At 47.9% G+C, this 27,438-nt stretch overlaps 1 protein-coding gene across 2 annotated transcripts in view; it reads left to right on the top strand.

Moving 5' to 3' along the window:
* The window catches only part of bmpr2b (bone morphogenetic protein receptor, type II b (serine/threonine kinase)), a 398,476-nt gene extending 381,622 nt beyond the window's left edge, over nt 1-16,854 (top strand). For both annotated transcript variants that reach the window (XM_070876232.1, XM_070876233.1), the window contains 3 exons: nt 450-634; nt 3,986-5,241; nt 13,295-16,854. In XM_070876232.1, coding sequence (XP_070732333.1) covers nt 450-634; nt 3,986-5,241; nt 13,295-13,560 — 1,707 coding nt within the window. In that variant the 3' untranslated portion in view covers nt 13,561-16,854. The remainder of the gene's footprint in view (nt 1-449; nt 635-3,985; nt 5,242-13,294) is intronic.
* The last annotated feature ends 10,584 nt before the right edge of the window (nt 16,855-27,438 follow it).

Raw genomic sequence — 27,438 nt, 5'->3', positions numbered from 1 at the left:
TATAAAATGGAGGGCAGCGCAGTTGGTTAAATGCTGGTCCTTCTCCTCCAGGACCTGGATTCAATTCCAGTTTAATCTGTCCTGGAGGATCCAAAGTTCCTATGGACAGTCTCCATCCAGTCACTATTCTCGGCCTCGGCAGCAGTGACTACGATTGGCCTAAGCTAGAGAAGGAAAAATCAGCCAAGGTTCCTACTCCTAATTGTCATCCACTGAAAACTCCTGGAAAGTGCATGTGTGCGTATATCAGGTGAGGATAGGATCAAGCTTGGCAGTGATGGTCCCCCTGTTGAATGTATGTAGAACTCGTCAAAGGACTGCCAGAACTCTTTCTCTCCCCACCATCCCCATCAAGTAAGAGTCAACACCTTCAGGCAGGGATGGGGGAGAAAAGTTTTTAAAAATGCACCAGAACTGATAAACGAGAGAATAATTTCTCTGCTACACAGGCTGTCCGGTCACTTAAGGAAACAATGGACGACTGCTGGGACCAGGATGCAGAGGCTCGACTCACGGCCCAATGTGCAGAAGAGAGGATGGCAGAGCTCATGGTGATGTGGGATCGAAACAAGTCCGTGAGTCCCACAGTCAATCCCATGTCGCAGTTTACTACAACAGCCATGCAGAATGAACGGTGGGTAGCAAAACAGCAAAGTAACAGCCATGCCTATGCAGTCTTGAGTTTCCTTGTGTCCATTTTGACTGTTGCTCCGGACTCGAGCACATTATTTCTTTCTCCATTTTGTTTCTCTCTTTTATCTTCTCAGACTCTTTTCTGTCTCCCTTCCTTCCTGTCACCCAGTCATGCCATTTTTTATTTCTCTCATCTTGGGTACTTAACCACACCCTCCCTCCAATCCTTACCCGAACCCATCACTACTCCTCTGCCTTCCTACTTTCCTGCTGCTGTTCCGGGCTTGAATTCCCCTTGGATAAGCTCGCAACTGTCCTCTGTGCCTCTCTTGGCTTTCTCCAAAGGGTGATTGAAGTCCCTGCTGCTGCCTCCTTACAAGCAGCATTCCCACTTTCCCATTCCTCCTCCCTTAAAACTCTCTCACCTGCCTCCTACTTCATCTCCTCCAACAACAAGTATGAGGAGCTCATAGTTGTCTTTATCACTATAATTGAGACAATTCAGACTACTTCTGCTGCCTCTTCCTTCCTCACTATCCCAAAATTCCTGCCAAGCCCCGTGTACTAAGCTTGAATCTGTATCTTTCTCTCTTATCTCCCTTCATGCCCTTTGTAAACTCGTCTTGTCCATGAAACCTATCTGCTGCACCTTTGACTCCGTACAACTAAAGTGCTAACCAGCCAACTTCCCTTCCCTCTATGGTAGTTGACATTGTAAATGGTTCCCATTCTTCAGGTACTGTTTGCCTTGCTTTCAAAACCACTGTCATCACTCCCTTCTCAAAAAAACATCCGTCCTTGCAAACTACCATCTGTCTCCAACCTTCCTTTATCGCCTCCCAACTCCATGCCCATCTTTCCTGCGCCTTCATATTTGAACCTCTCCAATTAGGCTTCCATCTCTGCCACATTACTGAAATGGCCCCAATCAAAGTCACAAATGACATCCTCTGACCATGGCCATGGTGCTTTTTCCCTCCTTGATCGCTCTCAGCCGTTGTTACGATTGACCACATCATTCTCCACCAATGCCTTTTCTCCGATGTCCACCTCAGTGGGACTTGGTTCCATCCATTCTTGCCTATCCAGTTGTAGCCAGAGCGTCTCCAGTAATGACCTCTGCACCATTACCTCCAGAGTCCCCCAAGGATCTGTCCTTGAGCCCCTCCTCTTCCTCATATGCATGCAAGCTCTCAGCGGCATCATCCTCAGACACGGAGTAAGCTTCCACCTGCTGATGACACCTAGCTCCACCTCACTACCAACTTCCTTGGCCCCTCCTTTGTCTCTGTGTTGTCAAGCTGCATGTCTGATATCCACGCTTGGAGGAGCGTAATTTTCTACAAGTTAAACATTGGTAAGACCGAAACCATTGTCACCAATACTATTCCCCTCCCTGGCCATTGTCCCAGGCTGAAGCAGACTGTTCGAAATCTCAGCATCCCAGTCGACTCTGAGGTGACTTCATACACTTTCCAGGACAAAGACTGTCGACTCCCACCTCCAGAACATTGCCCATCTTCAGCCCTGTCTTAACCCATGCTTTTGTTTTCTCTAAATTTGAATATTCTAATGCTCTCCTCTCCTGGCTGTCCTACCTGCATGCCCATTTCACACTGTGCCCCTGTACCCCCATTTCACACTCTTCCCCCTGTACCCTCATTTCACACTGAGCTCCTGTACCCCAATTTCACACTGTGCCCCTGTACCCCCATTTCACACACTCCCCTTGTAACCCCCTTTCACACTGTGCCCCTGTGCCCCCATTTCACACTGTGCTCCTGTACCCCCTTTTCACACTCTCCCCTGTACCCCAATTTTACATTGTGTTCCCATTTCACACTGTGCCTCTGTACCCCCATTTCACACTCTTCCCCCATGTACTCCAATTTCACACACTCCCCCTGTACCCCCATTTCACACTGTGCCCATGTACCCCCATTTCACACTCTTCCCTGTACCCCCATTTCACACTGTGCCCCGTACCCCAATTTAACACTGTGCCCCTGTGCCCCCATTCCACACTGTGCCCATGTACCCCTATTTCACACTCTTCCCCTGTACCCCTATTTCACACTCTCCCCTGTTCCCCCATTTCACACTCTCCCTGTACCCCTATTTCACACTCTCCCCTGTACCCCCATTCCACACTCTCCCATGGACCCCCATTTCGTGCTCTCCCCTGTACCCCCATTTCACACTCTGCCATGCACCCCCATTTCACATTATTCCCCTGTACCCCCATTTTTTCTCCCCTGTACCCCCATTTCACCCTCTCCTTGGTACCCCCATTTCACAACTCCCTCCTCGTATCCCAATTTTGCACTCTCCCTTGTACCCCCATTTCACACTGTGTCCCTGTATCCCAATTTCACACTCTCCCCCTGGACCCCCATTTCACACTCTCCCCTGTACCCCCATTTCACACTCTCCCCTGCACCCCAATTTCACATTCTCCCCTTGTACCCCCATTTCACACTCTCCCCTGTACCCCCAATTCACACTCTTCCCCCTGTACCCCCAGTTCACACTCTCCCCTGTACCCCCATTTCACACTGTGCTCCGGCACCCCCATTTCACACTCTCCCCCTGTACCCCCATTTCACACTCTCCCACTGTACCCCCATTTCACACTCTCCCCCTGCACCCCCATTTCACACTCTCCCCTGCACCCCCATTTCACACTCTCCCCCTGCACCCCAATTTCACACTCTCCCCCTGTACCTCCATTTCACACTCTTCCCCCTGGAGCCCCATTTCACACTGTGCCCCAGTACCCCATTTCACACATTCCCCCATACCCCCATTTCACACTCTCCCCCTGTACCCCCATTTCACACTCTCCCCCTGGAGCCCCATTTCACGCTGTGCCCCTGTACCCCCATTTCACGCTCTTCCCCCTGTACCCCCATTTCACACTCTCCCCCTGTACCTCCATTTCACACTCTTCCCCCTGTAGCCCCATTCTTCTGTTTGCCAGTACAGGTAGAACGTCTCAAATCCGGCAACCTCGGGACCGAGATCTTGACGATTTTTGGATTTTTCCGGATTTCGGACAAGAAAATCAAGAGACAAAGTACTAATGGTGGCGTGGGTCAGGGCGGGTCGGGCCAGGTCGAGGGTCATTCGGCAAGGCTTAGACCGATCGCACGCCATTTAAAACATAGCGGCGAAGCTGATAACTAGTCCGGCCCGCCGGTTATTGGACAATAATTCTGGATTTTAATTTAGTGAATATCAAATGGGATTTTCTCAAAAATGTCTGGTTTTCGGACAATTCCGATTTTCGGACAGCTGCATTTGAGACGTTGTATCTGTATTAAATTTCATGGTTGGTCTTGTCTTATTGCAGGAACTTGTCACACAGTCGCCGAGTGCCAAAGATGGGACCGTACCCTGATTACTCCTCCTCCTCCTACATCGAAGACTCCATTCACCACACTGAAGGGATGGTGAAAAACATCTCCACGGAGAACTCCACATCTGGCACGCCATCGACCGCCAGTGAGAAGAACCGCAACTCCATCAATTACGAAAGGCAGCAGGCTCAGGCTCGCATCCCCAGCCCAGAGACCAGCGTCACCAGCTTGTCGGCAACAACCACCACCACGAACACTGCGGGCCTGACCCCTAGCACCGCCATGTCCACCATATCGGAAACGCAGTACTCCGAGGACACTAACACGCAGGCAGGTAACTTGCTGGGCCCAACCCCAGTATGCCTGCAGCTGACTGAGGAAGACCTGGAGACTAACAAACTAGACCCTAAAGAGGTGGACAAGAACCTCAAGGAGAGCTCGGACGAAAACCTGATGGAGCATTCCTTGAAGCAGTTTAGCGGGCCCGATCCTCTCAGTGGCAGCAATCCCAGTCTGCTGTACCCTTTGATCAAGCTGGCGGCTGAAGTATCCGGGCACCAGGATTTCTCCCAGCCTGGCACGAGCCAGGCTTGCTTGATCTCTGACATACCGGCCACTCAAATGTACCCACTCCCCAAGCAACAGAACATCCCCAAGCGCCCCACCAGCCTCCCGCTTAACACCAAAATCGTGGCCAAGGAGTCGCGGTTGAAGTTCGGCAGCAAGCACAAGTCAAACCTCAAGCAGGTAGAGACAGGAGTGGCAAAAATTAACACCATAAATGCGGGTGAGCCCCAAGTGGTAACTGTCACAGCAAATGGCATTGCCGGAAGAGGCCACGCAGGGAACCCACACCCGGTGGTCACACAGTACGCCAATGGCTCAGTACCCGTTCCTCAAATGTCCAACGCAACAAACTACCGGGGCCAGGATACTCTCCAGTCCCAGTTTAGTGGGGAGGACAGCAGGGTGAACATAAACTCCAGCCCAGACGAGCACGAGCCGTTGCTAAGGAGGGAGCAGCAGGCCACGAGAGACGACGTCATCGTCGAGCGGCTAATGGACAGGAGAGACCGCCCGCTCGACCAGGGGCGGACAAACTCCAACAACAACAACAGCAACCAGTGCAGCACGTCGGACGGCACGCTGGCCAATGGCCCGGTGGCACGGCGGCAAGGGAGGAGAGCCGAGCGGCCAAACTCACTCGACCTCTCGTCAGCCAACATTCTGGACAGCTGTAGTATGCAATGTAAGTAGGAGGGGCCATTTAAAATGTCGCTGACTCTCCCCTGATTGCCCAGCAAGCAGAGCATGGCGCTGCTGAGCCATGAGCAGACTGTAAGCTCCCAGTCTCCACCCCTGATCTGTATCGGGTTAGCTGGCCCCAGCCAAGGCAACTCTTGAAGGATAATTTATCCAGGATTCCCGGTCCTGGTCGCTATCCAGTGACTCCTGTTGGGAAATGCCCACATGCAGATGCTCAATGAGGACATTATTGAGCTCGTCCATGATGCATCTCCACATTTGAGTAGCCCGTTGACACTCAAAGTCTCAAATCACATGTATGTGTATATATATATATATATATATAAAAGATGAGCCCTCGGGTGAGGTACTGGAAAGTTCCTTGTTTGAAAGTTATAGAATCATAGAAGTTTACAGCACAGAAGGAGGCCATTTTGGCCCATCGTGTCCATGCCGGCCAACAAGAGGCTATCCAGCCTAATCCCACTTTAGTTCGTTAAATCAGGATCTAGGGTCTTAAATCTAAACAAAGGAAACTACGTAGGTATGAGGGGCGAGTTGGCTAAGGTAAATTGGGAAACTACATTAAAGGTATGATGGTAGACAAGCAATTGTTAACATTTAAAGAATTAATACATAATTTACAACAAACATACAGTCCTTTAAAACCCTACAGGAAAAGTGGTCCAACCGTGGCTAACAAGAGAAGTTAAAGATAGTATTCGATCAAAGAAAGAGGCTTATAATGTTGCCAAAAAGAGCAGTAAGCCTGAGTATTGGAGGATTTTAGAATTAAGCAAGGGAGGACCAAGAAATTGATAAAGAAAGGGAAAATAGAATATGAGAGTAAATTAGCGAGAGACATAAAAACAGACATTTTATTAAGGAAAAGATGAGCAAAAGTAAATGTGGGTCCCTTACAGGCTGAGCCAGGAGAAATTCTAGCGGGGAATAAAGAAATGGCAGAGTAATTAAACAAATACTTTGTGTCTGTCTTCACACAAGACACAAAAAATCTCCCGGAAATAGTGGAGTACCAAGGGTCTAGCGAGAATCAGGAACTGAAAGAAATGAGTATTAGTAAAAAAAATAGTACTGGAGAAATGAATGGGACTGAAAGCCGATAAATCCCCTGGACCTGATGGCCTACATCCTAGGGTTTTGAAAGACGTGACGAAAGAGATAGTGGATGCATTGGTTGCCATTTCCAAAATTTCATAGATTCCACAGATTGGAAGGCAGCTAATGTAACCCTGCTATTTAAGAAAGGAGGGAGAGAGAAAACGGGGAACTACAGACCAGTTAGCCTGACATCAGTAGTAGGGAAAATGCTAGAAACTATTATTAAGTACGTGGTAACAGAGCACTTACAAAGTAATAACAGGATTGGGCAGAGTCAACACGGATTTATGAAAGGAAAATCTTTATTGACAAATCTGTTTTTTGAGGTTGTAACTAGTAGGGGCAAGCAGTGGATGTGGTATATTTGGATTTTCAGAAGGCATTCGATAAGGTGCTACTACACAAGAGGTCATTAAACAAAATTAAGACTCATGGGATTAGGGGTAATATACTAGCATGGATTGAGGATTGGTCAACGGACAGAAATCAGAGAGTAGGAATAAACGGCTCATTTTCGGGTTGGAGGGCTGTAACTAGTGGGGTACCACAAGGATCGGTGGTTGGGCCCCAGCTATTCACAATCTATATCAATGATTGCTGATAATACAAAGCTAGGTGGGAATGTAAGTTGTGAGGAGGATGTGAAGAGGCTTCAAAGGTTATTTTGGTAGATAAAATAGAAAAGCAGAGTATTTCTTAAATGGTGCGAGATTGGGAAATGTTGGCGTTCAGAAGGACCTGGGTGTCCTTGTACACAAATCACCGAATGTTAACATGCAGGGACAGCAAGTAATTAAGAAAGCAAATGGTATGTTGCCTTTATTACAAGAAGATTTGAGTGAAGATAAGAGTAAAGAATCTTATTGCAATTATATAAGGTCCTGGTGAGACTGCACCTGGAGTATTCTGTACACTTTTGGTCTCCTTGCCTAAGGAAGGATATACTTGCCATAGAAGGGAGTGCAACGAAGGTTCAGCAGACTGATTCCTGGGATGGGGGGATTGTCCTATGATTGAGTAGATTGAGATTGAGTCGACGATATTCTCTAGAATTTAGACGAATGAGAGGTGATCTCATTGAAACATACAAAATTCTTACAGGGCTTGACAGGGTAGATGCAGGGAGGATGTTTCCTCTGGCTGGGGAGTCGAGAACCAGGGGTCACAGTCTCAAAATAAGGGGTCAGCCATTTAGGACTGAGATGAGGAGAAACTTCTTCACTCAGAGGGTGGTGAATCTTTGGAATTCTCTACCCCAGAGGGCTGTGGAGGCTCAGTCTGTGAGTATATTCCAAGACACAGATGGATAAATTTTTGAATATTAAGGGAATCAAGCGATATGGGGCAGTGCAGAAAAGTGGAGTTGAGGTAGAAGATCAGCCATGATCTTATTGAATGGCGGAGCAGGCCTACTCCTGCTCCTAATTCTTATGTTCTTTCTCCTGCTTGTGGGGCTGGGCCCCAGCAAAGGTGATCACCCTCACAGGAAGAAGGGGAGGAATTCAGGGATTAAAATCCAGTAATGTAGTTACTTACAATACATTCTCTTCCTCTACGTATGTACAGACAAGCCACAGATATCTTATGGTCAGCTACCTGTATGACCTGCATGGAAACCTATCACCACACATGAATCTCCAAATGAAGCGCTTGAGAAATCTACACCCACCTGTAGGGTTTCTGTTTACCTGATGTGCAGTGCACACCCTCTCCCCGTGGGGGACTCACCCTACTTACCCAAGTCCAGAGAGCTGAGGCTCAGGTTGGCAGAGTCAAGGTAAGTGTGCACGGCAGGTGGACTGCTGGAGTTTAGCTAGCCAAATCCAAACAGCCTACCAGACTGATTCCTGCTGCTTGTCCAACTGGGATCACACTATCTGCTGGAACATCGGCTTCCAGGTTGATCTGAAACCAATTGTGAAGAATACAGGCCCCCTTTAGGTCCCATTAGTGTGCTAGGTTGGTTGGTCAGTCATCAACATTGCCCTGCAGCACAATGAACCTGTCTGACTCGGATATCAGAGTCTGCCATGGAGGTTTGACTTGATTCTGAGCTTCCATTCTCAGGCATGTCATCTTAATGCCACTTTGACCCCAAAGACACCATGCTTACTTCTTTCCCCGCCCCCTCACCCAACGAGGATAATTATTAGTGCTTACAGAAAACGTCAAAGGCAAGAAAGGCATCTTTGGCCAGTCGTGCTTGTCCCACGTAGTACAGCTCGCCCATTACTGCCCACACTACATAAGTTCCAACTGAGCAAGAGACCAAGCAAGAGTGGTACATTTTCCATCAGGTCCAGTTACATTCCTATAGACTGCAGGGTAGTTTGTTATATCATGCTCCCAGCCAGGACTACAGAATTGTTATTATCCTTCACATAGGTGGCTCCACTTCAAAACATAAGTCAGTGTGTGAAGAGCTTTGAGATGTTTCAATTTGGAAGTGTGGTGTATAAATGCAAATCTTACTCGCAGCACAACACTGAACTCCGACAACTAATTGTGTCGAAAGGCTTGTGACAGTTGGAGAACGTGTGAAGTAAATGATAAACAAGCTGGAATGGTGAACCCTATGTAACCCACGGAGTGTGGTTAAATCATACAGTTGAGATTGAAGCACCATAACCTTGCAAGAGTGACAGTGGCAACAGCCTTCAAGCAGGTGCCTGCCTGATTCTTGGCTGAGGAACTGTGAATGTTGCACAAAAGTAGAAGAGAACAGATAAATTAGATTTAAAAAAAAATCAAACCTATGTCCCTATTGTCTCCATTGGTAAAAGCAGCATTCAGCTGATCCATACAGAACGATACATCTTTGTGGAAAGTGTTCAGGTGTGAGCCGGTTTGGGCTCAGCTGTGATGCCCCAACAGTCAAATAGACTGCTGATACTCACTGCTGAAAAATAATTGCTTGACAGACAACAAAATATTGTCATTTTACAAAAAAAACAAATCCGAGTTAACAGGAAAAGGACAAACCTAGTCAGCCTGTGTTTCTTGTTGGGCCCAATTTTGGCCATGACTTGTGTTGTGTATGGAGAAAGAGTCAGACTGAACACTGTGAGTTCAAAGTAAAGTACGACCGTAGTCTTTTATTGCAGTTCTCCAGAGCGCCTCTCCAACGTGAAGCCTCCTTAAATACTTGTGCTCCCAAGGGATTAAGGGATTAAGGGATGCCTTGGGACTTCAGGGGATGAGCCCTCTGGTGGCTGTACAGAGTAAATACAAGTCCACATATATAACAACTTGCATCAATTTTTTTGGAGTAAGTTGTTTTTTCTGGCGTAACTTTAAAAAATGCCAATTCCCCCCCCAAAATTTGCTCCAGAGTAAGTCAGTTGGGTGCGATTTTATTTTTAGTTCAGTTTTCTTTTTAAAAGAGGGCGGTCTCAGACACTTACGCCAGTTTTGGCCATTTATGCCACTTTGGCCAGCTACAACTTACTTCAAATCGACTTAGGTCAGCATATGTGGCCAGCTCTGAAAAACATTGCGGGCAGTTAAGAAATCGGCACAGGTTAGTACATTTAAAGCATCAACACTTACAAAGCACTAAACAAACCACAAAAAGTAATAAGCAATCAATCAATAACAAATAAAAAATAGAAGTCCTACTTTTATGCCAGAATCAAGTTTTTTAAAAGTTCCCCACCCCTCCCCCCATCAAAACACTCTTTCTCCCTCCCCCCCTCCCCCCCACTATCAAAACACTCTTTCACTCTTTCTCCCTCCCCCCCAATCAAAACACTCTTTCTCCCTCCCCCCCCCCCACTATCAAAACACTCTTTCACTCTTTCTCCCTCCCCCCCCCAATCAAAACACTCTTTCTCCCTCCCCTCCCCCCCACTATCAAAACACTCTTTCACTCTTTCTCCCTCCCCCCCCCAATCAAAACACTCTTTCTCCCTCCCCCCCCCCCACTATCAAAACACTCTTTCACTCTTTCTCCCTCCCCCCCAATCAAAACACTCTTTCTTCCCCCCCCCCCCCCGCCAAACTCTCCTCCTCCCCCCCCCCCCATCGAAACTTTCAAGCAAATCATTAACAACTAAAAAATAAAACTGAAATCCTACCTTGGCCCGGGAACTCAGCGGGCTGGCCGGCCGGTGCGGGAGGCCACTCGGCCGGGGATAGGGTGTGGCGAAGACCGGGGCATCCCTTCGGCAGGGAATTGGGGCTGCAAGCATCGGGTCCTGCTCACAGCCCGCAGGACATGCTGGGAGGGCAGGAGCATGCGCGCAGACTTCACTGTGCATGCACGCAGCTGCCGGCAGTGCTTTCTGCGCTGGCCTGTTGCTCTGCCCCCCACTTCACAAGCTACGCCTCGCTGGGACACTGGAGAGTAGGCAGAGCGGGCAGGATAGGGCCCCTTATTTTCAGCGTCGTTTCCAGCGTGCAAAGTCGGCACATTTAAGGTAAGTGCACCGAAAAAAGGGGTTGGGGAAAATTGGGCCCATTATCTCAGCCATTATAGATCAGAGACCGATTGCTCACACCTCGAATCTGTCCATGCTGGCAGCTGTGGATTAATAACAGTATAAGATAAATGCCAGAATTGCAGTACAAAAGGCAAACCAGCAACTCAAGGGCCATCCAAGAGGTATCAGGAGTACACAGTATGAAAATGAGACCAATTACCAGGAAACTTGGCCTGATCTATAAGCAGTTTCTCCAAAAGTAAGTGATCAGATGTGCATCATTAAGATTTAGATTATTTGATGCCCACAGGCTGTAATTTCCACTATTATCAGTACGACAGATAGATATCAAACTCCCTGACGGCCAATAGGTATTTTACTGTCCATGTTCGATTTCCAGTCTCTGCAACATCTCAGCTGGGGCAGCAGTTGTTGGTCACAGTTGGCCTCAGCACCCCTGGGCCAGTAAGAAAAGAAAACAGCCAAGATTTCTGCTCCCAGTGGAAGTGAGATAGCCATGAAATTACTCCTAACAAGGAGTCACACCTTAAGAATGGGAATGGGAAAAATATGTATTTATTTGCAGACAGCCTTTGTATGCTGTATGCATCTGTCACAGTCCATGTTTGACACATTGGCCCCAAGTTTCCACATGATTTGCTCCTAATTTTTAGGAGCAACTGGTGTAGAACGGAGTATCTTAGAAATCGGAATTCTCCACATTTAGTTTTCTGCAGTTTTAGTCAGGTAGAACAGTTTCACTTTGGAACTGAATTTTTTTTTCAAAAGGGGGCGTGTCCGGCCACTGACGCCTGATTTGAAAGTTTCCACAGTGAAAACGTACTCCAAACTAACTTAGAATGGAGCAAGTGAAGATTTTTGTAGGCTTAAAAAAACCTTGTCTACACATTAAAAAATCAGGCGCAGGTTACAAATTAGGCGTCCGGAACGAGGTGAGGGGGGGGAGGGGGGGGAAGGGAAGTCATTACATTCTACAATAAATCCTTAGTTATACTTATACAAATATTATACAAATAAATCCAACCTGAATAAAAATTTATAAGCAAAGAAAAGATTAAATAAACCATCTTCCTACCTGTGTGAAAGTGCTTCAGGCAGGCCTTTCAGGCAGCGGTTTGCCGTCGGGACCGACTGACGGCAGGGGGAGGCAGGGAGAAGGCTGCAGGAAGCCTCATTACTTGGGGCAGCCGTTCCCGACGGCAGCGGGGGGGAGGCAGGGAGGAGGCGGCAGGAAGCCTCATTACTTGAGGCAGCCGTTCCCGACGGCAGCGGGGGGGAGGCAGGGAGAAGGCGGCAGGGAGCCTCATTACTTGAGGCAGCCGTTCCCGACGGCAGCGGGGGGGAGGCAGGGAGAAGGCGGCAGGAAGCCTCATTACTTGAGGCAGCCGTTCCCGACGGCAGCGGGGGGGAGGCAGGGAGGAGGCGGCAGGAAGCCTCATTACTTGAGGCAGCCGTTCCCGACGGCAGCGGGGGGGAGGCAGGGAGAAGGCGGCAGGAAGCCTCATCACTTGAGGCAGCCGCTTGCCGTCAGGCCCGACGGACGGCAGGGGGAGAAAGCTGCAAGAAGCCTCAGTGCTGATCGTGGAAGAGCAATGTGGTTTTATTAAAAAAATTTTAAAAATTGAACAGCTACAAAGAATTTGAATAGTCTCAAACAAGTGCATGTGTCCCATTTATCACAGTCTGTCTTTAATTACAGAATGCACTGCCTCACCCTCACACACAGAAATATCAAGAAAATTAAAATGCAAGCCTTTGCAAGGGTTCAATAAACAAATTTTCACTTTTTCTGCAGCACTTTTTAAAATGGCCGAGTGCCAATGTTTCCTTCACACTGCGTGTGCGCGAACGCTCCAACGTGCACGCGCAGGGTTGCCGGCACGAAAAAAACTCATTTAAATTGTACCCGCCCCCTCCTACTTACAAAATCGGCACGAGTGGTAGGCTCCGCCCCCTGGGCGCCACGCCAAGCAGACATCAAGCTGCAAAGCGCTCGTGAATAGCGCGTTTTTTTTCAAGCGCCGTTTTCGGCGCGAAAAACGGGCGCCCAGCTCGGAGGGGCGCCTGTTTTGCCGCGTGTGGAAACTTGGGGCCTTTGTTACCGATACAAAACAAAAGGGAGAAAGATAGCCAGTTACTTCATACTGGGCTCTTCCCACCTGGAGCCAGAGACTCAGAAGTAGCTTCACATACTTCTATTCGCCTGCTCCACAGGGAGTAACCACGCAGAGGTTTTCCAGAAGCAGGCCCATGTTAACAGCTAAAGGTCACAGCATAGCTCCAAATCCCAGGCTATCTATAAGATCCACCGACTTAAAAAAACCCAGATAAAACATCTGAGAATTGAAAATAAATGAAAGGGTTTGTTGAATAGCTCAATGTAAAATTTGGAAAGGCTTTTCGGTGTGGAGATTGTGAGGCAGCTCACTACCAGATGTGACGCAGTGCAGTGACCTTGTCTAAGTGATGCAGCAAAGTTCTCTTCCCGTCCAGGTGAGACAACGCGGGAGAACAAGCAGGCCACCTCCGGGGACAAGATAAAGAAGCGAGTTAAAACCCCGTACTCCCTAAAGAGATGGCGGCCTTCTACATGGGTCATTTCGACGGAGCCTATCGACGGCGAAGTCAACAACAACAGCGGCAGCAGTGGTGCAGTGGGCCGCTCGAAATCCAGCAGCACCGTTTATCTGGTTGGGGGGGGCACCGGCGGCACTGCCACGGCAACGGTTGGCAGGGAAACAGGACTGAACTGCCTGTGAATCTTTGATGACTTTATACTTAGTAACGAGAGGGAGAGAGAAAGAAACAAATATAAAAGGACAGCTGTTCCACCCTCGACAACCCCGCCCCCGCCCCCCCCCCCCTCCCCCGACTGTCCCTTCCCGAATCAAGACTTGCTTTGGATTTCATGCTATGCAGCAGAAGCTTAGAATATCTGTAATATTTCAGAGCTTTTTTTTGTTTTTGTTCCCTCTTGCACTTTTTTTTTGGAACGGCAGAAAGATAATCTTTGAGTGAAGTCTAGTCTGAGGCAAGCGCTGCGAAGGGTCTCATGGGGGTCAGAAAAATAAGCAGCACACACCTTCGTCACCACTCATTGTGTACCAGCTGCACCTCTCGCTGAGACCGTACAAGTGGGTCCTCGAGGCAGGTCTAAAAACGCTGAACAATGTGGCAAACTCTTGTCATTTTCTTTTGTCTCTCCTTTGATGCCATTTAATCAGACATTCTGCTTCTGTTCCTGGATTATAAAGAGAACAGTATCCTTTTTTAAGAAACAAAAACGTTGTTGGAATGTGCAATAGGCTTAGCTTAGTAACGCTTTTGAAAAAAGAAAATTATTATTATTTAAAAGTTACGTCTCTTTGTCTGTATATCACTGAAGGTTGCTTATAGTGCATGGGCCGGCGGTGACCTTTTTCTCTTCACCCCCTCCCCCAACCCCCACTCCTGCCGAAAGCCTTGGCTGGTACAATATGCATGGTCTCCAAATGTGCAAAATGGTGGCACACACCTATTCTCCCTCCCGTAGAGTTCCCACTAGCCGTTAGTCCCCTCGACATTTCTGACCCATCAGTACATGTCCCAATGATAATGGGCTAGGCACTTAAAAAACTCTCCACAACTCCTAAAACCCCATACCATTTTCTCTTACCTTATTGAGAGCATGGATGCGGGTGAACTGGGTGATGCAGTGAGTTAGCTACTAGCTTTTCACCTCTGGGTCATAGGTTCAAATCCAGCACTGGCATGTTCCTTCTGATTGCTGGCTGTAAACCTCTTTCAGATAGTGATGCTGGGTCATCCCAATCCAGCTCCCAGTTGGCATGGACTCAGAAAAATAAACCCCTAATTGGCACTAAACTTATCATCTCACTCAAAGGAGCCGCATTATGGCTTATCTGGGACATGGGGAAAAAGTCACAGGTAAAGTTGGAATTGTATCGTGTAGTTGGAGCATAGGAGAGTATCTAACCCGTGCTGTACCTACCCTGGGAATGTTTGATAGGACAGTGTAGAGTGAGCTTCACTATCTAACCTGTGCTGTACCTACCCTGGGAGTGTTTGATGGGACAGGAGGAGAGGCTTTTGGCCAGGAGTGAGAAATTGGGAACTTGCCCCTAGAGTGCGAGAGTCAAGCCCAGTTATACTAAAATAATGGCCAATACCACTCTGCTTTTTATATGTGATCCCATTAGAAATCCTGACCGTGCTTTTTAATGCTGCGAATGCTGGAAATCGGAAATCTAAACAGAAAGTGGTAGAAATCCGAAGGCGGTCTGTCACCAGTCAAGAGAAAAGGCAGGCGAATAGGGACCATTCCCCAGTTGAACTTTTATCTTTTAACATGTCCTTCGTACCTTCGGTTGCTGACAGACCTGCTGGGCAACTCCTTTTCTGTGCAGTGCGTCAGTACTGTCCGGCTGAGCTCAATCCAATCGTTGTTTGTGCCATTTTTGACAATCTTTGGTTGGTAGGTGGTGATGGTGGGGTGGGGGCGGTGGGGGGGGTACAAACTGATTTTGTTTTCAGTAGGAAAATGTAATTCTAAATCGCTGCAGAAATCACTGTTAACTTAAAACACTAAGGATCCAAGGTTAGGTGGGTGTTGAAAGCATCATCAACAAAACCATTCATCAAGTTTTGCATCAAACTGAATGTCAATTATTTGGATATAAGGATTAGGACTTAAGGGGCTATCCTGTCCTGCTTATAACTAGCATGCAGAACAGCAATTGCACTAGTTATATGAACAGGAGTAGCTGGGAGGCACTTTCTCTGACAGTGTGTTGAGGGAGGGTCCAGGGTCTGACTCCCAGTCCTCTGAACTCAACCGAGGTCTCCGAGTGGAGGTGGGCATATCGGCTGGAATGCGCCCAACTGTGAGAACAGAGCCGGCCTTGGGCTGTGATGCCGCCTACAGTCGAACAGCCCGCCAACACTCACTGTTATGTAGGCGTGTGCCTGCATCATTGTGACCCTGGGTGATGTACTGGAGGGCGAGCAGTGCTTGTGGAACTGTACCTCAGCAATTGTTAGCATGTTCAGGATATGATAATTTTGAAGTGGGTTGGGACAGGGGATGTCTCTGATTAGTGTAGGTAGTGGGGGACATTCATTAGATTTGTGGAGTAAATTTATTGTCAGCAGGTGCTGACTATTTCCTACAGCACTGGAGAGTGGGTGGTGGAAGGGGAGGCAGGCCCTGTGCTGGGAGCTGTGTCCAGACACTGGGAAATAGTGCAAAGACAGATTATATCAGGAAACTTTATTAAATTAAAAGGATTGCAAAATCAATTAACGACCGAATACAAGCCCCATTACTGTAATATACTGCAGCTTTGAGACTGTCCCCCAGGGCCATGAAGTACTTCACAAATCTTGCTATATAAATATATTATTGTGTTAATTACCTGACATAACAGAACATTATAAGACCATTCTCATTTATAATATTGAGGAGCTATAGCAATTGGAGGCATTTTATAATGTTGGTGAGATTGATATTTTGTTTTTATCCCCAGTACGGGTTGTGTATATCAGAACACTGTGTACCACTGCCCAGTGACTCAAACTAAACTTCATGGATTGTAACTTTTCTCACAGACATTCCTCGGGGGCAGATTCGGAATTGAAATCGCAGCCTATGGGATGTCACCTCCACTAACATTTAATGATGCATCACCCTGCATCGATTAATAATCCAAAACAAAATGTTGTGACGCCCTTGTCCACTCCTGGATAAGATATTGATCGGGCAGATGGAATGTGTGTTTTGTAAAGTTTGTACTGCATGGTTATTGTAACGTTGAATGTGTCTGAATGAAGCTGTTCTCTTCAGAATTAATAATTAAAAAAAAGAATAGTCAGCTGGCACTACAGGGACTACTGTATGCCATAACCTGTTTTCTATAAGCGCTGTAAGTAAATGCTTTGGTAACTCCGAGTTCCGATGATCAAAGAACAAAGTTTACTGGTATAGCTTGCTGACTTAAATGAGGTGACTAGCTGGCTGTAAAATCCTGCATATTAAAGAGTATATTCATGACAAACCAGCCATCTCATTCAAGGTTTTATTATCCATTTTACCCCACACAAACGTACACAAGTAACGCACTAATTTGAAAAGATCACACACTCCTGCTGGAAAGCCATCTCTGCCAGCTGATGCTTAAGGATTCGACGTGAAATTAGGGCAGGTAGTCTCGATCCAGTTACGAATGGACAAAAGCACACAGCACTAACTCTACCCCAACTGCGCTCTGAGAGACCACAGGTCAATTGGTACAGCTAATAGGAAAATATCACACTGGCTCCACAGGGAGCTGCTACTCCGTGCTGTACCTGCTTCTGGGAGTGTTTGATGGGACAGTGTAGAGGGAGCTTTACTCTGTATCTAACCCGTGCTGTACCTGCCCTGGGAATTGTGCGAGGAGCCAAGGTGAGAAGGGAAGAGTAGTGTGGGACATGGGGCCCAGAAAATACCTAGATGAGATGCAGAGATCGGGTGCGACAGCAAGATAAAAAAGAAAAAATTTGCTTTTATAAAGCGCCTTTCACGACGTCCCAAAGCGCTTTGCAGTCAAATACTTTTGAAGTGAAGTGTAGGAAATGCAACAGCCAATTTGCACACAGCAAGGCCCTGCTAACAATGTGATAAATAATAAATAAGCAGCTGATCTGTTTTAGGTATTGGTTGAGAGATGAATAGTGGCCATGAAACGGGAGAACGCCCCTGCTCTTCATATAGTGCCATGATCTCTTTTACATCCACCTGAGAGGGCAGACGATTTAACGTCTCATCGTCTCATCGAAAAGCAGCACTTCCGACAGTGCAGCACTCCGTCAGCACTGGAGTGTCAGCCTAGATTTTGTGCTCAAATCTCTTGAGTGGGACTTGAACCCACAACATTCGAACTCAGGTGAGAATGCTGCCACTAAGCCACAGCTGACACTTTGATATATGTGTATTTCAGTAACAGAGATATAAAGAGGAGACAGTCTGGGGTCAGGAGTCAATGGCCCACCCAGAATGTGGTAGACACTTTGTGGAGGGAGGTGGTTGTGAATGAGACCTCCTTGGACTCCAAAATTCCTTTGCAGTACAGATATGCGAGGTTGGGATCTGACATTTGGGAGCAGAAATCCAACAGACTCCACAATCTAGGCTCCTGCTCTAAAAAGGATGTTGGATGCGCATCACACTCACACAGGAGCTGAGGGCCTGAGACAGATGATGGGGTACAACACCAATATCCCGAAAAAAATTTGACTCAAATTTATTATGTCCTTACATTCTACTGTAAATCAACACGAGGCACATACTGGAGACAAGGTCACTCTGTGACCTGTATCTTTATTCACAGGACAAAGGAGTGATGACCCTGCGTGGGACCTCCCTTTATATACCTGGATGACCAGGTGAGGAGTGTCTCCCACAAGTTCACCCCCTGTGGTCAAGGTGTGCATTTCTTAGGTGTATACAGTGTACAGTGTTGTTACATGAAGGTTACAGTTACATGAAGATTACATACATGACCTCCTCCCCCCACCCCAACGTCTTTGGGTCAAAGATTGAATCTTTCAGACGGTCGACGCTCTCTCGTGGAGCGCCGCAGTTGGGGCTCTGGTTGTTGAGCCTCGGTATGTGTCTTTGTCACCTGTGGTGATTCCGACTCGTCTGAGCTGGCCTCAGGGACTGTGCAGGTTGCTGAAGGTTCTTGTTGCTCGTTCACTGGCAGTGGTGTGGGCAGCATCTCTTGATGTTCCTCAGGTTCCTCAGTGTCCATGCTGAACCTTTTTTTTACTTGGTCCAGATGCTTGCGGCATATCTGTCCATTGTTGAGTCTGACCACTATGACCATATTCCCCTCTTTACCAATTACAGTACCCTCGAGCCACTTGGGCCCCAAAGCGTGATTAAGAACAAATACAGGGTCATCGATTTCTATACATCTCCCCTTTGGGTTACGGTCATTTTGGGACTGGCGCTTGCCCTCAACAATGTCTGACAGGACTGGATGAGTGAGAGACAGCTGAGTTTTAAGTGTACGTTTCATGAGTAGTTCTGCTGGTGGGACTCCCGTGAGCGAATGCGGTCGGGACCTATAGGCCAGCAGGAGGCGCGATAGGCGGCATTGAAGGGAGGGTCCTTGAATCCGGAGCATGCCTTGTTTTATGATTTGGACCGCACGTTCTGCCTGGCCATTGGAAGCCGGCTTGAACGGTGCTGTCCTGACATGTTTGATGCCATTACCCGACATGAACTCCCGGAATTCATAGCGAGTGAAGCATGGGCCGTTGTCACTAACCAGGATGTCCGGCAAGCTGTGGGTCGCAAAGACCGCATGCAGACTCTCCACTGTGATGGATGTCGTGCACGAATTCAATATGATGCACTCGATCCATTTCGAGCACGCATCAACAACAATGAGGAACGTTTTCCCCATGTGAACGTGAATGCGTGACCATGGCTTGGTGGGCCAGGGCCACGGGCTGAGTGGGGCTTCCCTGGGTGTATTGCCCAGCTGGGCACACGTCGTGCACCTGCGAACACAGTGTTCCAGGTCTGCATCAGTTCCCGGCCACCATATATGTGACCAGGCTTTTATTAGCACAATGCCTGGGTGCTCGCTGTGGAGTTCCCTGATGAATGCTTCCCTACCCCTCTGGGGCATGACTACTCGACTGCCTCATAGTAGGCAGTCAGCTTGGATGGAGAGTTCATCCATCCATCTGTGAAACAGTCTGACCTCTTCAGGGCATGCTCCGTGTGTGGGCGCTCAATCCCCAGTAAGGACACATTTCTTAATCAAGGATAGGAGGGGATCTCTGTCCAAGTTTTGATCTGGTGGGCTGTGATGGGGGAGCCTGCACTGTCAAAGGCATCGACAGCCATGACCATCTCAGTGCTTTGCTCTGCTGCCCCCTCAGTGGTGGCCAGTGGAAGCCTGCTGAGCGCGTTGGCGCAATTTTCGGTGCCTGGCCAGTGCCGTATGGTGTAGTCATACGCAGCCAGCGTGAGAGCCCATCGCTGTATGCGAGCTGACGCATTGGCATTGACAGCTTTGTTGTCGGACAACAGGGATGTTAACGGCTTGTGGTCCACCTTCTGCCAAAAAGGTGCATCTTTTTCACCCCATAGACACATGCGAGTGCTTCCTTTTCAACCATCCCATATCCCTTTTCTGCCCTGGAGAGCGACCTGGAAGCATAAGCCACAGGTTGGAGTTGGCCCTCATCATTACTCTGCTGCAACACGCACCCACCCCCATAGGATGATGCATCACATGTCAAAACCAATTTCTTACAGGGGTTGTACAGAGTCAACAGCTTGTTCGAACAAAGCAGGTTCCGCGCCCGATTGAAAGCCCGTTCCTGACAGTCCCCCCAAAACCAATAGCAACCCTTATGCAGGAGCACATGTAGCGGCTCCAACAATGTGCTTAAGTTAGGCAGAAAGTTCCCGAAATAGTTCAATAGTCCCAGAAATGAACGCAACTCCGATGTGTTGCCGGGCCTGGGCGCGCGACGGATCGCCTCCATTTTGGATTCGGTAGGCGGATCCCATCTACGGCAACCCTCCTGCCCAAAAACTCGACCTCTGGGGCCAAAAACACACACTTGGACTTCTTTCGTCGCAGGCCTACCCGGTCCAGTCGCCGTAGCACCTACTCCAGATTGTGGAGGTGTTCCTCGGTGTCTCGACCCGTGATAAGGATGTCGCCCTGAAATACGATTGTTCCGGGGATGGATTTGAGCAGGCTTTCCATGTTCCTTTGAAAGATAGCGGCTGCTGAACAAATGTAAACAAACAGCCCCTTGTGCGTGGTGATGGTGGTCAGTAGCTTGGATTCTTCGCCCAGTTCTTGGGTCATGTAGGCCGAAGTGAGGTCCAACTTGGTGAACAGCTTGTCGCCTGCCAACGTGGCAAAAAAGATCCTTCACTCTCGGAAGCGGGTATTGGTCTTGTAGTGACACTCGATTGATGGTGGCCTTGTAGTCGCCACAGATCCTGACCGAGCCATCCGTTTTTAGGACAGGGACGATGGGGCTTGCCCAGTCGCTGATTTCAACGGGCGAAATTATGCCCTTTCTTAGCAATCTGTCCAACTCGCTTTCAATTTTCTCCCGCATCACATACGGCACAGCTCTGGCTTTATGGTGCACCGGTGTGGCATCCAGGGTGATGCGTATCACTACTTTGGTACCTTTGAAAGTCTTGACACCAGGTTAAAATAGTGACTCAAACTTTTGTAGGACCTGTGAGCATGAACTTTGCTCCACAGATGAAATGGTGTGCACATCCCCCCATTCCCAGTTCATCTCGGCTAGCCAGCTCCTCCCCAAAAGCGCGGGACCATTTCCCGGGACAATCCAGAGTGGCAGCCGGTTCTCTGATCCATTATGTGTGACCACCAACATTGCACTGCCTAGCACTGGGATGATCTCTTTGGTGTATGTCCGTAATTGCGTGTCAATGCGTTCTAGTTTGGGTCTGCTAGCTCTGAGTGGCTGTAGTTTGTCGAATTGTTGGACACTCATAAGTGACTGGCTGGCTCCTGTGTCCAGCTCCATGCGTACCGGGATGCCGTTTGATAGTACTCTCATCATCATAGGTGGCGTCTTTGTGTATGAGCTGTGGATGTTTGCCACCTGAACCCGCTGAACTTCAGCGTCCATTGCTGTGTCCCGAGCCTAACCCTGCCTTGCAGACCCCTCTTGTGGTTCATCCGCTTCATAAACCAGCCTTGCTGCGGGCTTCCTGCACATTCTGGCTAAATGTCCACTGAAGTTACAATTTCTGCAGGTAAATTGCTGAAACCTGCAGGTTCTCGCAGCATGTCTGCCCCCGCACCTCCAGCATAAGCTGAGATTGTTGTGAACAAAAGGGCTGTTACCAGGCATTCCTCTCTGATTGTCTCTTTGATTACTCTTGAGCACTCTGTTAGTGGGTGTCAATGGCCCCATCCCAGGATGTATTGTCCCTTGTGATGGTGTAATTGTCCGTTCGACCTGCCATTGTCTCTGTTGAGGACCCACCCTCGAGTCTGTTACTGCCTGGTTGGTGTCGAATTGCCCTTGCCTGCCTGCGGGGTTCTGAGTCACGTTTACCATGTTAACTCCCTGCTCCATCGCCACGTTGGGAGCAGAGTTGTGCGCATATATGATTTTGGTTTCCTCCTCCCCCGCCATGAAGGTTTGAGCCATCAACGCCGCTGCTTCCAAGGTCTCAATTAGCTGCTCCTTGGTCTCAATTAGCTTCCTAAAAATCCCGGCATGACCAATGCCCTCAATGAAGAAATCCCGCAACATCTCCCCCCTGCAGGCGTCTGTGAACTTACAGAGGCTGGCCAAGCGCTGAAGGTCCACAACAAAGTCCGGTATGCTCTGCCCTTCCCGACGTCGGTGCGTATAGAACGGTGTTGGGCCATGTGTATACTGCTCACCGGTTTGAGGTGCTCACCGATCAGTTTGCTGAGCTCCTCAAAGATCTTGTCTGCCGGCTCCTCGGGTGCGAGCAGGTATTTCATCAGCTCATATGTCTTAGGTCCTCAGCTGGTCAGTAGATGCGCCCTTCGCTTGTCAGACGCTGCCGCTCCCAGCCAGTCCTTCGTGACAAAGCTCTTCTGGAGCCTCTCAACGAAATCGTCCCAGTCCTCACCAACACAGTACCGTTCCTCTGTGCTACCGGTGGCCATTCTCGTGAGTCGTTGATTCCCGTTTCTCGTCGCCAAATGTTATGTCCTTACACTCTACTGCAAATCAACACGAGGCACTTACTGGAGACAAGGTCACTCTGTGACCTGTACCTTTATTCACAGGACCAAGGAGTGATGACCCTGCGTGGGACCTTCCTTTATATACCTGGATGACCAGGTGAGGAGTGTCTCCTACAAGTTCACCCCCTGTGGTCAAGGTGTGCATTTCTTAGGTGTATACAGTGTACAGTGTTGTTACATGAAGGTTACAGTTACATGAAGATTACATACATGACACCTTTAATGTAGTAAAAGAACCCAAGGCACTGCACAGGAGCGTTATTAAATTTGACATCGAGCCACATGAGATATTAGGGCAGGTGACCAAAGTAAGTCGGGAATGCCCAAGTGGGAAGAGCTAGAGAGCGCAGAGATCTTGTAGGGCCTGAGGAGGTTACAGAGATTGGGGGGGGGGGGGGGGGGGTTGGGCATGAGGTCATGGAGGAATTGGGAAACAAGGATGAGAATTTTAAATTTGAGGTGTTGCTGGACGGAGCCAATGTAGGTTACTGAGCGCTGTGGCGATGGGTGCATGGGACTTAGTGCAAGTTAAGACACGGGTATCAGAATTTTGAATGAGCTCAAGTTTATGTAGGGTGGAAGATGGGGAGGCAGGTCAGGAGAGCATTGGAATAGTCAAGAGGTAACAAAGGCATGGATGAGGGTTTCAGCAGCAGATGAGCGGAGACAGGCGATGTAGCAGAGGCTGGGATGGGTGGTATTGATGATGGAGAGGATATGTAGTTGGCAGCTCATCTCATGGTCAAATATGACACCACGGTTGCAAACAGTATGGTTCAGCCTCAGATAATGGCCAGGGAGCAGGATGGCGTCGGCATCATGATTATCGGCACCCATTCCGGTGACAGGTGAGAAATGTTTTCTCTATTTGCTTCAGTTAAAGATGATGTTTCGGACAAAGTGTGGGAACGTTCGAAGTCTGTAAACCTCCTGGTTTGACAGGTATTTCAAGTAACTTCTCCCACTCCTTCCCACGCTGTCTAAAAGTTTAACTTAAGTTAGGTGCAATTCTGACGTAAAGAGCAGAATTTCTGGGACAACAGCCTTGGCCCTCATTACCCTGTCATTGGCAGATATGGTGGCCGCATTTTCTGCCAGCAGCCAACTCTACCAGAAGTATGAAGGATGAAACAGTAGTTGATGGGTCGAGAATGAGGGACCATGAGTACAAGATTAAATGTAAAAGATTTGGAACAGCGGGCAGGAGAAACCTTTTTACACAGAGTTGTGAGGATGTTGAATTCACTCCCAGGGTTAGTGGTTGTGGCAGAAACTGTCAACATTCAAGATTGGATAGGAGAGGTGGAGGAAGGAAAAAGGGTTGAAGGGATATGGGGACAGGGTGAGTAATTGTGATTCGGACTGTTTGCTCATATGGAGGGTAAACACTAACAAGGACGGGTTGGGCCCAATAGCATCTTCCCATGTTATACCTTCTATGTATGTTGAGATATGCATCTAGCTTATGCCCCAAATCCTGCCTCTCTAGGCCCAAACTGCCACATTCTTGCATCAAAGAAAATTGGTAATTTCAGCCTCTTTGATTTGAAAAGTGCAGGCCAATGAACAGGGCTTCATGAATGTAAGTAACTATCTGTTAAATCTGAAAGGAAGTGCCAGTCAAAAAAATATCTGAACAAATCAATACACTGCATGTTTGTAATACAAACAAAAAAATCCTGGAAAACACTCAGCAGATGAGACAGCATCTGTCATGTCATAGGCAATCCCTCGACATTCGAGGAAGACTTGCTTCCACTCTAAAAGTGTGTTCTCAGGTGCCTGTGCAGTCCAATACGGGAATCACAGTCTCTGTCACAGGTGGGACAGACAGTCGTTGAAGGAAAGGATGGGTGGGGAGTCTGGTTTGCTGCACGCTCCTTCCGCTGTCTGCGCTTGATTTCTGCATCCTCTTGGCGATGAGACTCGAGGTGCTCAGCGCCCTCCCGGATGCTCTTCCTCCACTTAGGGTGGTCTTTGGCCAGGGACTCCCAGGTGTCAGTGGGGATGTTACACTTTATCAAGGAGGCTTTGAGGGTGTCCTTGAAATGTTTCCTCTGCCCACCTGGGATTACCTGCCATGTAGGAGTTCCGAGTAGAGCGCTTGCTTTGGGGATCTTGTGTCGGGCATGCGGACAATGTTGCCCGTCCAATGGAGCTGGTCGACTGTGGTCAGTGCTTTGATGCTGGGGATGTTGGCCTGATCGAGAACGCTCACGGTGCGTCTATCCTCCCAGGGGATTTGCAGGATCTTGCGGAGACATCATTGGTGGTATTTCTCCAGCGATTTGAGGTGCCTACTGTAAATGGTCCATGTCTCTGAGCCATACAGGAAAGCGGGTATCACTACAGCCCTGTAAGACTATAAGCTTGGTGCCAGATTTGAGGGCCTGATCTTTGAACACTCTGCCTCAGGCGACCGAAGGCTGCACTGGCGCACTGGAGATGATGTTGAACCTCGTCGTCGATATCTGCCCTTGCTGATATTAGGCTCCCGAGGTATGGAAAGTGGTCCACCTATGGAGAGAGAAACAGACCATCCATCAAAACTGGAAGATCGTAGAGTTTTTCAGCAAATAGAGAGCCATTGAAAAGGGGGCAGAGAAAGGAATAAAATGAATGTCTGGTGCAAGGCAAAAGGGAGTGATAACGAGTCAAGTATAGAAATAAAAGGTGGGTCCAGAGGAGCTTTAAATGGTTAGAGCATGTTTGTGCTTGAATTGTGTGGCATGACTCCTTCCTTAAGCAAAACTAAAACATAGACCAGGAATGGTTCCTTTTTGTTCCAAAGGCTTCATGGGTGTCAGACAATCTTGGATACCTTGCCCCTTTTCACGTGTGTGTCTAAACAATAAGCATCAACAAGGTATTCAACTGTGATGGCATCACAGCTGAGCCCAGTCCTGTAAACAGAAGAACATAAGAAATAGGAGCAGAAATAGGCCATTTAGTCCCTCGTGCATGCTCCGCCATTCAATAAGATCATGGCTGATCTGATCTTGGCTTCAACGCCACTTCCCTGCCCACTCCCCATTACCCTTGACTCCCTTATCATTCAAAAATCTGTCTAACTCCACCTTAAATATATTCAATGACCCAGCCTCCACAGCTCTCTGGGGTAGAGAATTCCAACGATTCACAACTCTCTGAGAGGAGAAATTCCTAATTTCTGTTTTAAATGAGCGACCCCTTATTCTGAAACTAGCCCACCTAGCTCTAGATTCCCCAGGAGGCAAAACATCCTCTCTGCATCTACCCTGTCAAGCCCCTTCAGAATCTTATATGTTTCAATAAGATCACCTCTCATTCTTCTAAACTCCAATGAGTATAGGCCCAACCTGCTCAACCTTTCTTCATAAGACAACCCCTTCATAAGAACATAAGAAACAGGAACAGGAGTAGGCCATAAGGCCCCTCGAGCCTGCTCCGCCATTCAATAAGATCATGGCCAATCTGATCATGGACTCAGCTCCACTTCCCTGCCCGCTCCCCATAACCCTTTATCCCCTTTTAAGAAACTCTCTATTTCTGTCTTAAATGGATTCAATGTCCCAGCTCTCTGAGGCAGCGAATTCCACAGATTTACACCCCTCTGAGAGAAGAAATTTCTCCTCATCTCTGTTTTAAATGGGCGGCCCCTTATTCTAAGATCATGCCCTCTAGTTATAATCTCCCTATCAGTGGAAACATCCTCACTGCATCCACCTCGTCAAGCCCCCTCATAATCTTATACATTTTGATAAGATCACTCTCATTCTTCTGAACTCCAATGAGTAGAGGCCCAAACTACTCAACCTTTCCTCATAAGTCAACCCCCTCATCTCCGGAATCAACCTAGTGAACCTTCTCTGAACTGCCTCCAAAGCAAGAATATTCTTTCATAAATATGGAAACCATGCCGTATTCCAGATGTGGCCTCACCACTACCCTGTACGACTGTAACAAGACTTCCCTGCTTTTATACTCCTTCCACTTTGCAATAAGGGCCAAGATTCCATTGGCCTTTCTGATCATTTGCTGTAACCTGCATACTAAACTTTTGTGTTTCATGCACAAATATCCCCAGGTCCTGCGGTACTGCAGCACTTTGCAATCTTTCTCCATTTAAATAATAACTTGCTCTTTGATTGTTTTTCTGCCAAAGTGCATGACCTCATACCTTCCAACATTATACTCCATCTGCCAAATTTTTGCCCACTCACTTAGTCTGTCTATGTCCTTTTGCAGATTTTTTGTGTCCTCTTCACATATTGCTTTTCCTCCCATCTTTGTATTGTCAGCAAACTTGGCTATGTTACACTCAGTCCCTTCTTCCAAGTAGTTAATATAGATTGTAAATAGTTGGGGTCCCAGCACTGATCCCTGCGGCACCCCACTAGTTACTGGTTGCCAACCAGAGAATGAACCATTTATCCTTACTCTCTGTTTTCTGTTAGTTAGCCAATCCTCTAGCCATGCTAATATATTATCCCCAACCCCGTGAACTTTTATCTTGTGCAGTAACTTTTTATGTGGCACCTTGTCAAATGCCTTCTGGAAGTCCAAATACACCATATCCACTGGTTCCCCTTTATCCATCCTGTTTGTTACATCCTCAAAGAATTCCAGCAAATTTGTCAAACATAACTTCCCCTTCATAAAGCCATGCTGACTGACTTTGCTTGACCAAATTTTGCTTTTCCAAATGTCCTGCTACTGCTTCTTTAATAATGGACTCGAACATTAGATGTTAGCTAACTGGTCTATAGTTTCCTGCTTTTTGTCTGCCTCCTTTTTTAAATAGGGGCGTTACATTTGTAGTTTTCCAACTCCCCAGAATTCAGGGAATTTTGGTAAATTACAACCAATGCATCC

Source organism: Pristiophorus japonicus, chromosome 3 (assembly GCF_044704955.1).
Source record: "Pristiophorus japonicus isolate sPriJap1 chromosome 3, sPriJap1.hap1, whole genome shotgun sequence".
Lineage (NCBI taxonomy): Eukaryota > Metazoa > Chordata > Chondrichthyes > Pristiophoridae > Pristiophorus > Pristiophorus japonicus.
The sequence above is the reverse complement of the archived record's forward strand: the minus strand, read 5'-3'. Positions and strand labels throughout refer to the sequence as shown.